This window comes from Melopsittacus undulatus, chromosome 5 (genome assembly GCF_012275295.1).
Source record: "Melopsittacus undulatus isolate bMelUnd1 chromosome 5, bMelUnd1.mat.Z, whole genome shotgun sequence".
Taxonomy (NCBI): domain Eukaryota; kingdom Metazoa; phylum Chordata; class Aves; order Psittaciformes; family Psittaculidae; genus Melopsittacus; species Melopsittacus undulatus.
The window spans coordinates 5,368,964-5,381,840 of NC_047531.1; the positions used below are offsets into that span (position 1 = coordinate 5,368,964).

General features: G+C 44.1%; 1 protein-coding gene across 2 annotated transcripts in view; it reads left to right on the forward strand.

Annotated features, from left to right (window-relative positions):
- The window catches only part of EXOC4 (exocyst complex component 4), a 380,270-nt gene that overhangs the window by 291,699 nt on the left and 75,694 nt on the right, over positions 1 to 12,877 (forward strand). For both annotated transcript variants that reach the window (XM_034063300.1, XM_034063301.1), the window contains exon 12: positions 12,447 to 12,583. In XM_034063300.1, the coding sequence (XP_033919191.1) occupies positions 12,447 to 12,583 (137 nt within the window). The remainder of the gene's footprint in view (positions 1 to 12,446; positions 12,584 to 12,877) is intronic.

Genomic DNA, 12,877 nt, shown 5'->3' on the forward strand with positions numbered 1-12,877 from the left:
ATGGGGTTTTAGTGGTCACTCAGTTTTGATTAATGCAGCATTAATGCAAGCTGTCGGATACTTGGAACGAGCTGCTCACAATCTCCATGCATGAGGAGTTTCAACAGAATCCTTTGGGGATATCCAGGGACAGAAATGTGATCCCTTTAGTCTTTGATGTGTACAACACAAGGCTTAATTTATTGAGTCAATCAGAAGCGATACTGTTACATGCAACACATGAGTTTTCTCCTGTCTGCTTTTTGGGCAGAGCACTTCACACTGCATCTTCTCTGTGGGGCTGGTGATGGACACTGGTGCTGTGCGAGGGCAACCTGAGCTGCCCTTAAACTGGTCAACTCCAGCCCTGCTCATAACCCAAGAGCAAGTGCAGGAAAGTAAACAAGCAGAATAAATGAACCTATAGAGCTTTTAAATCCTCTGCTTCCTTTTGCAAGACGATTCAGTTGATCTCTTTTGTGGTTTCCAACTTAGGAAGCTCTGCCAAGGGCTTCATAAAGGGGAAATTTCACCAGGTGGAGGGTATCTGGATTCTGTTTGTGTGTATAGGTACATATGTGTGTTAATTTAATAACATAATGTGCATATAATAATGTACCTTGCGTGCATTACTTCTCATGTCCTAATGGTTTTGCTTTTTACTTGCTCTGTTGTACCTGGGAGGAGGAGCAGGAGAAAGTGTTCTGAGAAGACCTCAGCTCTATGAGGGTTGCATCTGGAGGGTGTTAAAAGGCCTTTTCCTGCTGTCTCATAGCGTGATTTCTTCATACCAGTGATGTCTTTGTTTGAAATCCTTTGGAAGCAGAGGAAATTAGGGTTGGGGAGTCCTTGTCTTGTCCTGGGGAGTATAGTGGTTAGAGCATTGGCCTGTGCAAGAAGACATCCAATTTTAAGTCCTCTAGCTGAATGAATGATCTAGGGGAAAAAAAATCTCTCTTTTCTATTGGTTTCCTAACCACTGAGACAGGCAGAGATCAGTTTTGTCTGTAAAAAGCATTTCAGCACAAGTCTGTTCTAATGGAAATGTGGAAAAGGTCTTGATTTTGCCCATTCTTTTGGGGGCAACCTAAATAAGAAACATCAGAAGTTGCTGCAAAACCAAATCCTCATCCTCTGGCCCCTTGTGAGCATTGGGGTGGAAATTCCCTTAGTGATTTTTTTGCTTTCTCCCTTAAAATTAAACTCATCCTTAGCTCTGCAGAATCCAGTAGCTGCAACATGAGGGCAGCTCTGGGAGCTGATGGCTGTTGATGTGCCCATCAATCACCGATGTCAGCGGTGATGTTCAGCCCTGCATGGACAGGGCTACATTGTGTGTGACAAGTTCTCAGCAAAAACCTTGTAGTAAGGGATTTAGCAAGAATAGCAGGAATCCATCTGAAGTTAGTTGCTGTAAGTGACCTGTAAAAGCATTTTGGAATATAGAAGATTTCTTGGGTTTACACTCTAATTCCCACATGTAGAAAAGAAACATCTATAGTTACAGAATCATAGAATCATGGAATGGTTTGGGTTGGAAAGGACCTGAAAACTCATCCAGTTCCAGCCCCCTGCCCCTGGCAGGGACACCTTCCACTAGACCATCCAAGCTGGCTTTGAACACCTCATTGATTTGACACCATTAATTCTTGGTGAGTATAGGCTATAGTTACAGTCTTTGCATTGGTGTCTATATGGAGATCATAAATCCAGGGGCATGATATTGTCTGATTCTGGATGCTAAGCCATCCTCCATCTGTTTTTTACTATTGCTTTTGTTTCTTCATCAGCCACTTGCCCTTGTGCTCACTGTGTCTCTCCTAGAGCATCTCTCCTCCACACAGGACATGCATATGCCCTCTCTCTAGCAAGAAAGTGTTAATAGGCAAATATGCTTTAAATGCTGGGGCTCCAAGACTGAAGAAAATAGACCTTGGAGCACAGAGTATTCATAACAATAATACACATGGGTCTGAATCTCCAAATGGGACTAGGCGTATGAAAACATCTATTATAAAACAAGGTTCACTCTGCTGCCAGAATTGATGGCCTGCTTCTGAGCATCATTAATTCCATAGTCCACGTGCAGTTTGTATCGTGTGGCAGCCGCTAATGATGTTCTGGAGCAGATCTTACAAAGGAGAAAGAAACCATCACCTTGCTATGGGTTTACCTGTAATTGGGAGCAGTGTGTAAAATCCTAAAAAGAGCTTTTTCCGGGGATATTCGAGGGGGACTGAAAGTATCAGGGATAAGGTTTTCAGCTCCTCATGCAGGAAATATCTGGATGTTATTCCTTTCCATTGCAGCCCTGCACAAATGTATATTGATTAATAAAGGAAGAGCGTGGCCTGCGCCTGGCACTTTTAAGTGATAAACAGTTATGCAGCAGTAAAGAGGGTATATTAAAGGCTAAGAGCTAATGACTTTTCTTGTGTATGTAACACATTAAACCCAGCATGAAGCTACAGCTATTTTATCATGCTGCTAATGTCCCTGACAACATTCACTTGGTGGGAGTGAATGGATGGAAAGCCATTTACAGAAGTAAATTAAAATACCTTAAAAAATGCCTTTAATAATAGCTACAGAACTCAGCAGGATCAGAGAAGTGAGAGATACAAAAGACCTATTAAGTTATCCAGTCCATCTCCCTGCCAAGGCAGCTATATTCCTTATTATGCTGTTACTACTGTATCATTCAGTGAAGATTTAAATGTCTCAAGTGCCAGTGCCTCTGATGATGGGAGAGCAATCTAAAGGCTGGAAGATTGGCCTGTCACAAACTTTCCCCTGTGTGCAACCTCATTTTTCCTTCCCTGCTCATCTGCGCTGCACACATAGATGTGCAGTGGGAATAAAGGGATGAGAATCCTTATCCAGTGTTAACTTCTCTATTTCCTGCTTTTTAAGCTTGTAATAATGCTGAGTTAACAGCCTCTTTGGTATTGGGGATTCATGTTTATTTGCTTGAAGACTCAAAAGACATCAAGCAGACACTTCTCGTCCCATGGCTGTGATTTACAGCAGCATGTATTTGGAGGTAACAACCACCTTGGCAGGGATGCTCGGTGGCTTCTGCAGGATTGACCCACTGAATCCTATCTCTTTTTGGCCTGCTGGCAAGCTCCTGGGCACTGGCTAAGAGTTGATGTGCTGAGAGTTCTCATTTTGTGGGTCATTTAGGAGATTTGAATGGTTATGGTGCCTTTCGTGGGGTCAGATTTGCACTGCTAGTTCTGGAGAAGAAAGTGCCACTGCTTTTAGGTATTTCTGTGTCAGAGCTTTTGGGATGGCCAGGTGGTTTTGTTTGGTTAGTTGTTTTTAAGCATACCTTGAGCATCTTCTGCCATGAAGTGTATTTGAGCTCAAGATCAGTATAAATGCATCCAGTATAACCAGCCATAGATATTTACCCTGTGATTTCTGCATCAAGTCCTTAACTCCTGTTTGAATGTCACTAGTCTTTCAGAAAAGCACCTGGGCTTGACTTAGAGCCTTGCAGAGATGGAGAAGCAGCACAAGCAAGCTGTCGGTGTGCTTAATTACCTTCACTGTTAAAAAACATGTAGCTCATTGCTGCTCTGGTATGATTCTGGTGTGAGCTTCAGCTCCCATCTGCTGGATCTTGTTATGGCTGGCTTAGAAGGTTTGAGTAAAATAAGTAAGAAGCTTAAATACATTCAGGAGCTTAAAAAGGGTTTTTTCCCCCTTTTTTCTGGGTTTCCCCCTCCTTTTTCTATGCAAATGTATGAACAGAAGTGTTGTGATAGCCTGCAGGTCCAGTTCACTGGGGCTACATAGAGTGGGCAGTTGAGATCATTTTTCCTTGGTGAAAAACATGTATATAGATGTATTATGTATATAACATATGTAGTTGTCACATTGTTCCATCTTGATGGTGGCAAAATTGGTTTTTGGTGGGACAGATGACCTGTATCTCATACAAGGGTGAGCATCAGCCTACAGTGGTCACTAAGGATGGCAAAAAAGAGTTGAATTGCAACCCAGATGTTGTCCATGTCTTAGATTATGTGAGAAGGTATGAAGGAAGGTGTTGACCACTTCTAACCTGTGATGCTGTAAGAAAAGACTCATGTTTGATTAGAAAATCTAAGTTTTTAATTAAAACTAAAGTTTTAAAATGGAAAATTAAAGTTTAATGGGGAAATCTTCCTAGGAAAACTTTTCCTTGCTGTGAAGCTCAATCTGGAGCACAAGCCTGACGCAGGCTTGGACAAAGAATGTGATGGAAAACCCCATCCAACCATACCCACGATCCTTGTGCTTCCTCTCCAGTCTTCTCTGCCATTGGGATTTGGCCTCGATATTGTCAATAACACAAGTGTGCCTTTAGGTTATGTAGGCTTTACTTCACATTGCATATGTAATATAAGTAAGATAAGTATCACCTAGCTTTTATTCAAATCACTGCAGTGAATAGGTTGAAAATGCTCATGACAGACTCCTCTTTCCATGCTTTAAATAGCTGTGATTGATTGTGCACTTACTGGACTTCAGCAGAGTTGGCTACAGGTAGTGTTAGCTTTGGGTACAGTAGAGGTTTGGGCATTCAAATCATGGAATCTGGGAAATACTAAATAATGAATATAGTGTTTAGAGGAAGAAAACAGCTCTTCTGCATAGCCAAAGGTGATACAGTAATAAGCAGACTTTACAGTACATGTTTTCCGTGTGGGTTTTTTAATGTAGATTTTACTGTTCATCAGTATTCTGGTTCACTGGAGCAAATGTTTTTGGGATCACACAGTGCCAGGTAGATAAGAGCTATCCAAGACCCTGTTTGTGCACGCATTTGGCTGCTGCAGCATCACATTTAATGTGAGAAACACAGCGTATCCTGGGATCCCATTCACATCCATGGGGAAGGCACTCAGGACCTCTCAGAATAAAGCCCATAAAAAATTCAATACCACCTGCAGTGAATAAGGCAGAGTTATAGCTTTAAAAAGAAATCCCTTAGAGTTAGGAGCATTCGGGAAGCAAAGCTGTAGTAGGATGTAGTATAACCATAGTAACAGGCAGGATTCTGCAGAACTGATATGGGAATAATGAATTTTGCTGGAAAAAAGAAAATGAGGAAAGCAGACTATCAGATTTTGAGATGGTAAAAAAGGGGGTTTGCGTTTAAACACATATTTGAATTGATAGATGCTAAAAACTCCAGCCCTTTGTAAACCTTGGCTGTACCACAGAAGAAAACAAATTGAAAAGCCCCCTTATCTCTCACTGTGAAATAACCACTAATCAGTAAAAGAGAACATTTAGACTATCATCATTCCTCTGTTAGCCAAAAAATATATTACTTTAGTTGTTTTCTTCCTTCTCTTTTAGTGGGGGTAACCACAGCACTGATTTACTGAAATAGGGGTACAGATTGGTTCCCTATGGCAATGATTGAGCACCCAGGTCTCCTGCCCAGCCTATGCCTGCTCTTCAAGGCACAGGGCTTATGTTGGCTATCTTTTAGGCATCAGAGAGGCTTCAGCAGCCAGTATTCAGTGAAAACCATCTTCCCAGCTCCTGATTTCCTTGTTTCAAACAATTTCCATCTCTAATTCTGCTCTTTAATATCATCTAATGAGACAAAAGAACAGTTATTTCAGTGGCATCGCAAGATAATCGTTCAACTGCTAGAATTTGGGCAAAGGGAGTAAATGTATTTGTGGGGGATTTTATCTCCATCTCTTTGCCCTTCCAGGCACTGACAGCACTTGTTATTTATCAGCTCACAAGAGCCTGGCCAGGTATTTAAGCAGCTCAACCTGTGAAGCAAAGCACATGCTGGGAGATGGCTGCAGAGCAACTTTTCACCCACCTGCTGGTAACAAACCCTTATTAATTGACAGCAGTATAACCAGATTGCAACTGGCAGCCTAATGCTGTGGAGCATCACAGGTCAGAGCACAGGGAGAGGCAGGATGGCAGCTGGGAGCGTGGGATGGGGAGGCAGCACGGGCAGGATGGGTTCCTGTGTTAAAGCTGATTGCCTTTGAAGTGATTTTGGCAAAGCTCCCATGGATGCTGAAAACCCATTAGTCTCTATAAATGTCCTAATAAAATTAATCATAATATTAATGAATCATAGAATAGAACAGGTTGGAAGGGACCTGAAAAGACAGAATCATACAATCACAGAATCATAGAATGGTTTGGGTTAGAAAGGAGCTTAAGGTGTTCTAGTTTCAACCCCCAAGATCATATGGTCCAGCATCAAATTGGAAGGGGAGATGAGATTATCCAGCATCCTCTCCAGTTGTGCCTTAAATCCCTTTAGCAGCAGGGACTCTGCCACCCTGGAGAGGTTGTTCCAGTGAATAATTGTACTTACTATGAATGTCTTACTTAAGTGGAGATGAAACCTTTCCTGGTGCAACGTGTACCCATTGCCCCTTGTTTTCTCCATGCATGTGGCTCCATGTGAAAAGAGACCATCCTCTTTATAGCTCCCCTGTAAGTACAGGATAATGTCATAATAAATTTAACCCTAGATTCTGGGTCCTAGAACCCGGATCCTGTATGTTATTTATATGCAACCCTAACCTATGATTCTATGACTGTGTGATTTGAGGATTTGCACATCTTATGCAGAATCCTGTGTACCAGGTCAATACCTGAGATCACATCCAGCTAAGTCCTCTCTCCACAATCCCATCATGTGCTGGAAACACTTGATTGCATCCAGTGGCATTGTGCTGGGAGGATACTCAAGCACAACGATGGTGAGCAAGGCTTCCAAAGTTCCATCCCCTTTACACTCCTGAAGGAAATACTGTGCAGCCTCTGGCCCCATTTCAGGCCAAGCAGCTTCCAGACTAGAATCAGCCGAGACAGACCTGCTGGGACTGGTGGGAACATTTTGCCTAAACCTCCTCTGTCATTTGAACATTGGCATTGGGCAAGGTGCAGGCGACAGTTTTGTAGACACCTGCAAAGATATTTGGAGAGGTGGGATGGGAATGGCCAACACTGCCATATGGACAGTGGGCTCAGAGGGGCATGAGGAAGATTGAGGTGGTGATATGAGAAAAGAAGCTGAAATTGATCTTAACTGGATTCCATTTCCTTGGGGCCTTGGTTAAAGAGGAGGACTTTGACCATGTGAAGATTTCCCTGGTTAATGCCATTGGGCAGGGGTGGCACCAGGGACTACACTGGGGCTCCTGAGACAGAGCAGAGCATCCTTCCAGGACCCTGGGCTACAGCTTTGTGAGATACTTGAGCCCAGCAGCAAGATGCCCGGAGATCACCACACTTTGCTGGCATTCATATGGATCCAAGGGCATCTTGCATCACATGTCCATCAGCCTCATGGTTTCCATCCCAACCTGTCCAGAAACCTTCACAAGTTCATTTCTGTGGCTCAGCACACAGTAGGGAATCAGCCTAACACACAGGTACTACAGGGAAGCAGCTCCAGCCTTCCCAGCTGGAAAGGAAACATTACACTATCACCTAAACCACAACCACCCAGATTCCAACTGCAGCTTCCAGCTCTGCACCACACTTCCATGGGAAGAATCAGATCTGTAGGGAAGTTTGTCACCTTAATGGATGATGACACAGCACACAGCACCTGAACAGGTGAGGCTACATTGAGCAAAACAAATCTGTCTGGAAGATGCATTCGTGCTGGGGCAGATGAAGGATTCCTCTTCTGACATGATGATTTCTAGATCTGCAGCTCTTGCCTGAAGAGTAGTGCCCCATCTTGGGTCAGTGGAGCCCTCTGCTGAATACACCTCAGCGTTGGAAAAGGAGGATCAGCTGTGCTTTGGAAAGGCAGATGCTGCCAATTTAACATTTGGGAAGGCAGCTGAGAAGCTGTAATTAATAGAATCACTCAATGGTTTGGGTTGAAAGGGACCTTAAAGCTCATCCAGCTCCAACCCCTGCCACAGGCAGGGACCCCTTCCACTGGAGCAGCTGCTCCAAGCCCCTGTGTCCAACCTGGCCTTGAACACTGCCAGGAATGGGGCAGCCACAGCTTCTCTGGGCACCCTGTGCCAGCGCCTCAGCACCCTCACAGGGAACAGCTTCTGCTTATCTCCATCCTGAACGTCCCCTGTTTCAGTTTGAACCCATCACCCTTTGTCCTATCACTCCAGTCCCTAATGAAGAGCCCCTCTCCAGCATCCTTGTAGCCCCCTTCAGGCACTGGAAGCTACTCTGAGGTCTCCACGCAGCTTCTCTTCTGCAGGCTCAACAGCCCCAGTTTTGGTTTGGGAAGGTTTGCTACAGTACAATTAAAACTGTGGGCTGTCAGGTAAACCCCAGCTTAAAATTCAGATCAGGCTTTTTATTTTTTTCCCTTTGAGGTAGCCACATCCTGCACTCATCCAGTGCCTCCCCCTGCCAAGGCATCTCAAGGAGATTTGTAAGTGATAGGCAATAATATACTGATAATGGACAACTATTCCAGTGCCAAGGTCTCTTCTTCCATCTGCTGTGTTTTGAAGAGCCTGTCACCTGGTGAAGACATCCCTGCACAGGTACATCCCCATCTTTGTCTTCTTCCCCCAGGAACATGAAGCAAGTGAACAGGATGGGGAGAAGCTGTGATTTCTGCAGATAAAAACATGCTTTAGGGTGGAGATTGTTCCTCTAAGTGCTTCTTGCCAAGAAGTTAGAGAAGACAAAATGACAGCTTGAAAACCTGAAAGTTTGTGTAGGCTTGACCTGTTGGTTTGAACTTCTTCATGGTGGGGAATTGTTGGGCAACCAGATCTGTTGTACTGAAACTGCATTTTAAGGGACCCTTAACACCATACCTGCAGCTGCATCCTTCTACATCGAGTGCCCCCTTGCTGTGGAGGAATTCAGTTAGTTTTAATATATAAGGGAGGTTGCCCAAGGCAATAATCCCAAAGGTCTTATTGAAATAATACCTCTGGATGTGTTTATCCTCCATCAGTCAGGGCTGGTGAAAGCCCAGTGCTCAGTGTATAAATTACATCTGCACTGCAGCTGCTTTATGTTATCTGAAGCCCCAACACAACTTTGAGCAAGGACCACATCAAGGGATAATGATAAATGTTTGCAAAACGCATGAAAGATAAACCCCACCATGTTAGTACCAAGTGGTGCTGCTCTGGTTTATCCCATTACCTCAACAGTAGCTAATGGCCAGGAGGTCAGAAGAAGGAATTTCCTTTTACTTTTAGTAGCCTGAAGACTCTTTTAAAGCCTTCACCCCCATGTGCTGTAGGAGTAATGAATGACACCCTTGGTGTGGTGTTAGGATTCAGCACCACGCAGCGTTTTCAGGTGCAAGGAGGTGGATATTGTTCCATGGATGAGTTTCCTTGTTAGCGTGGGGGGTTTTAAAAGGCTTCATTGAAGTGTCTTGCTATAAAATGATGCTTTGATCATCCCCATTTGCTGTTAATGAATCCAGATGGGTCAGAGGCAACTGGATTGTGCCTCTCTGATAATACATGTGCTGCCTTTCATTTTCTCACACGGAGTTTCAGAACTGGCCCAGCTAACGAATCCAGCTGCATTAACATGGCCTAATGCATCCCAGTACATCGTGTCCCCGGAGACACATGCAGATGTGTCAGGATTGCTTTGGAAAAGGTTAAAGTGTTACAGAAATACAGCCATTCCGTACCTGGCACTGTTTGCTTTCATATGGTAATCTCCTTTTTTCATTCTTTCATATTTTTCAATCATGAAAGTAGCTTTCTGTTTCCTTTCAATCAAAAGATCTCATTCTGAAATGAAGATATTGGCAGGAGCTTAGCTGTGATTTTAATGTTGCTGTACAGAGGAGAAAGTAAGTGGGAGAATCTACGTAGAAACCAGCAATAGCTTCTCTTTTAACATACAGTCTTTGGTGGTGTAAGTTGTTGTTTGCTCAAAGGTTCAGTTACATAAAGAAAGAGAAAGCTGGTCTAGAAATCAAAGACCAGCTTTGATTCCTCTTTGTGTGGTTGTACATCCAATCCATGAAGTTTGCTATAACACGAGGGTGCCTTGGAGAACAGATCCTTCTGGTAAGCCAAGAGGGTTGATAGCATGAGTGTGCTGAAAATCCCACCTACCTCTCACCAGTGAAATACCAGTGGAGAATGAAAAGTATGATTATCCATGCAAAGAGGAGCAAAACGTCTTTGTCTTCTAGGTTACTACACGAGTTAGGAAGGATTTCTTGATATGATTTCTTATTCCCTGTATAGAAATGTTAACTCCTCTCTCACATCAGCAGGTTGGAAAGTCACCTTTTCCTCTGCTGACAGACAAACACTGTCCATGGGAGCACCTTTAAACCATATAGGTAGAAGCAAAACACTTTTTCTGAGTCCTCTGGCGCTGATTGTGGTTGTTGGTACTTGAAGGTTGAAGGACAGCAGCTCCTTAACCAGCCCACATGCAGTGAATCATAGAATCACAGAATAGTCAGAGTTGGAAGGGACCTTCAAAGCTCATCTAGTTCAACCCCCTCCGATGAGCACGGGCATCTTCAATTAGATCAAGTTGCCCAGTACCACATCTGGTTCACGACTGTGCCCTACCTCTAGCCCAGTGCATGTGATGGATGTAATTTCCCCCAGTTGCTGGGGGATTTTCACACTGCATTTATCAGCCCAACGTGATGTTAAGTTTACCCCCAAAAGTGCCAGATCTCCCATTCTAGCAGGATTTGAGTGCTGATATTGCCCTCACTGGTCTCAGCCTGTTACACCAACCATGGACAGCAAAGAGCCTGGGTGCTGTTTGAATACCAGATGAGCTGTGCTCACAGTTTGGAGCCCACCAGGATGCAAACAGCACCAGTGCCTGTTGCAGCATCACTGTGCAGTTCTCTGCTTCTTTTCCTTGCAGTCACTCCAGGTTGCAGGTACTCTAGGATTGGTTGTTCTCCTCCGTGCATGTCAAGCCCAGGGCAGGATTGAGTATTTATTAAAACACAGATACTTGTAGTAACAGGAGAAGCAGCATCAACAGGATCATCTGAGAGGCAGCTACACCACACTATAGTTTAATTCAGACCAAATAATCCCCATCTTTTTTTTCTAATTGCAGTATGAAAGATCAATTAATTCTGCCATTTAAGAGCAAGATTAGATAAAATACATGAGCAATGAAAGCAAAGGGGTTTGCTTTTTCTCCAAGTACAGTTGTGAGCCAAGGACGTATCAGGAACAGCACAGGCAGTGACTAAACCTTCATTGAAACCCCCACGTGCTGAGGGATCCTGTGTGCTTGGAATGAGGATGAGGTTGGCAGATGCTTTTTCACCACATCAGGGCCAGGTAGCGGAGCAGAATCAATTCCTGTCACTCAGGGGTTGCTCTGGCCCAGCAGGATTATGGATCAGGGTGATGCTTCGTGCCTGAATCTGGAAATCAATAGAGAGAAGGAAATTGGGCTTGTGGGGATGCGGCAGTGATGATGATTTGGGGGTTGATGAGATTTTGCTCTGCAGACAACCGAGTCATTGAGTCATCTTCACGTTCTGATTAACACACAGAAAGGGCTAAATTCTGCCTGATGCAGCTCTCCCAAAGTCCCTGCTCACCTACCCCCCCATATAATTTGAGTCCAGAATTACTCAAACATATTAGGGCTCTCAGATGCTTCAGTCTCCTTCTCACAAATAAGCTTTCACTCTACCAAGCCTAATATTAATTCAGCTCATAACAGCCTGGGACCTTTGTAACCTTTCCTCTGTCTTCCTTATAGCAACCAGTGCAATAGAGCAGGCAATGGTATAAATGCAGACAGTGCCAAGTCACCTTGGGGTGCCTCTGAAACCCCAAAGCTTTTAAATCTCAGATATTATCAGATATATAGTACCTCCTGCAGACTGACCTAACTTGCTCATCTATAGGACATGGGGGAGCACTTCTGGTCTGTGGATTTGTGCTGTTGCTCCTATGATTGTAATACACTGCTTGGGGTAACAAAAGGATTGCAACGTGCTACTGAAACCTCAGCCCCCAGCAGAAAGCTTGTGCCCTGCTCATGCAGATAGTGTGAATAGGAGCAATTGGTGAAATCATTGATCTTTAGGATAGTCTGCAGTCTGTAAGTCTGGAGTTCCTGGTGAGGATGAAAGGCTCAGGGTTTGCAATCCAAGCAGAGCTCAGTGAAGCTGTGTACCTGGGTCCTCTAAAACTCATACTTTTGTATTCTGAGGTTTCATCCAGTGAAGGAAAGACCTGGTGGGCTCTGCTGGTCCTCAGCAACAGGCTCAGAAATCCAAACCTCATTCAAACCCCTCAGCCACTCTCTTAATTCCTTGTATTTTTTTCCTTCTTTACCCTCATTCACTCTACTTATGTCACTCAGTGGCATGAACTGCTCCAGCATCTGCTCAGCATCATGGAGCATCAGCTGTACAGTTACATCTGTGATGCTGATTAGTAAAACATGAGCAGGCTGAAATGAAGATCCACTCTGAACAGCCATTCATGCTCCAGTTTTTCTCTCTTTTCCAGAGCACTGTGATTGTGGAGAAGACTGTTCAGGACCTGATGAACCTGATGCATGACCTGAGTGCCTATTCGGACCAGTTCCTCAACATGGTGTGTGTGAAACTCCAGGAATACAAGGACACCTGCACCCTTGCTTACAGGTACAGGCAGGCTTGGGAAACAATGAGTGCTGAGATGCTGCACTTGGGCTTTTGCTGTTCTGTCATCAGTAGGCAGGACTTACTTCTAGATATCTTCTCTGCTGGGATGGACAAGGGTATTTCCTTCTAGCTGGGGAAAAGATCTGGAATAATGATCATTGGCATGAGAGTCTTGGCTTCCCAGTGACTTTATCCACTTCACACTGTGCTTTAGGCTATTTAAATGGGTATGACAGTGCTAGAGCTTAGAAACCACACAGCTTTTCTCTTAATCAGGCAAAAGGTGACCTCAGG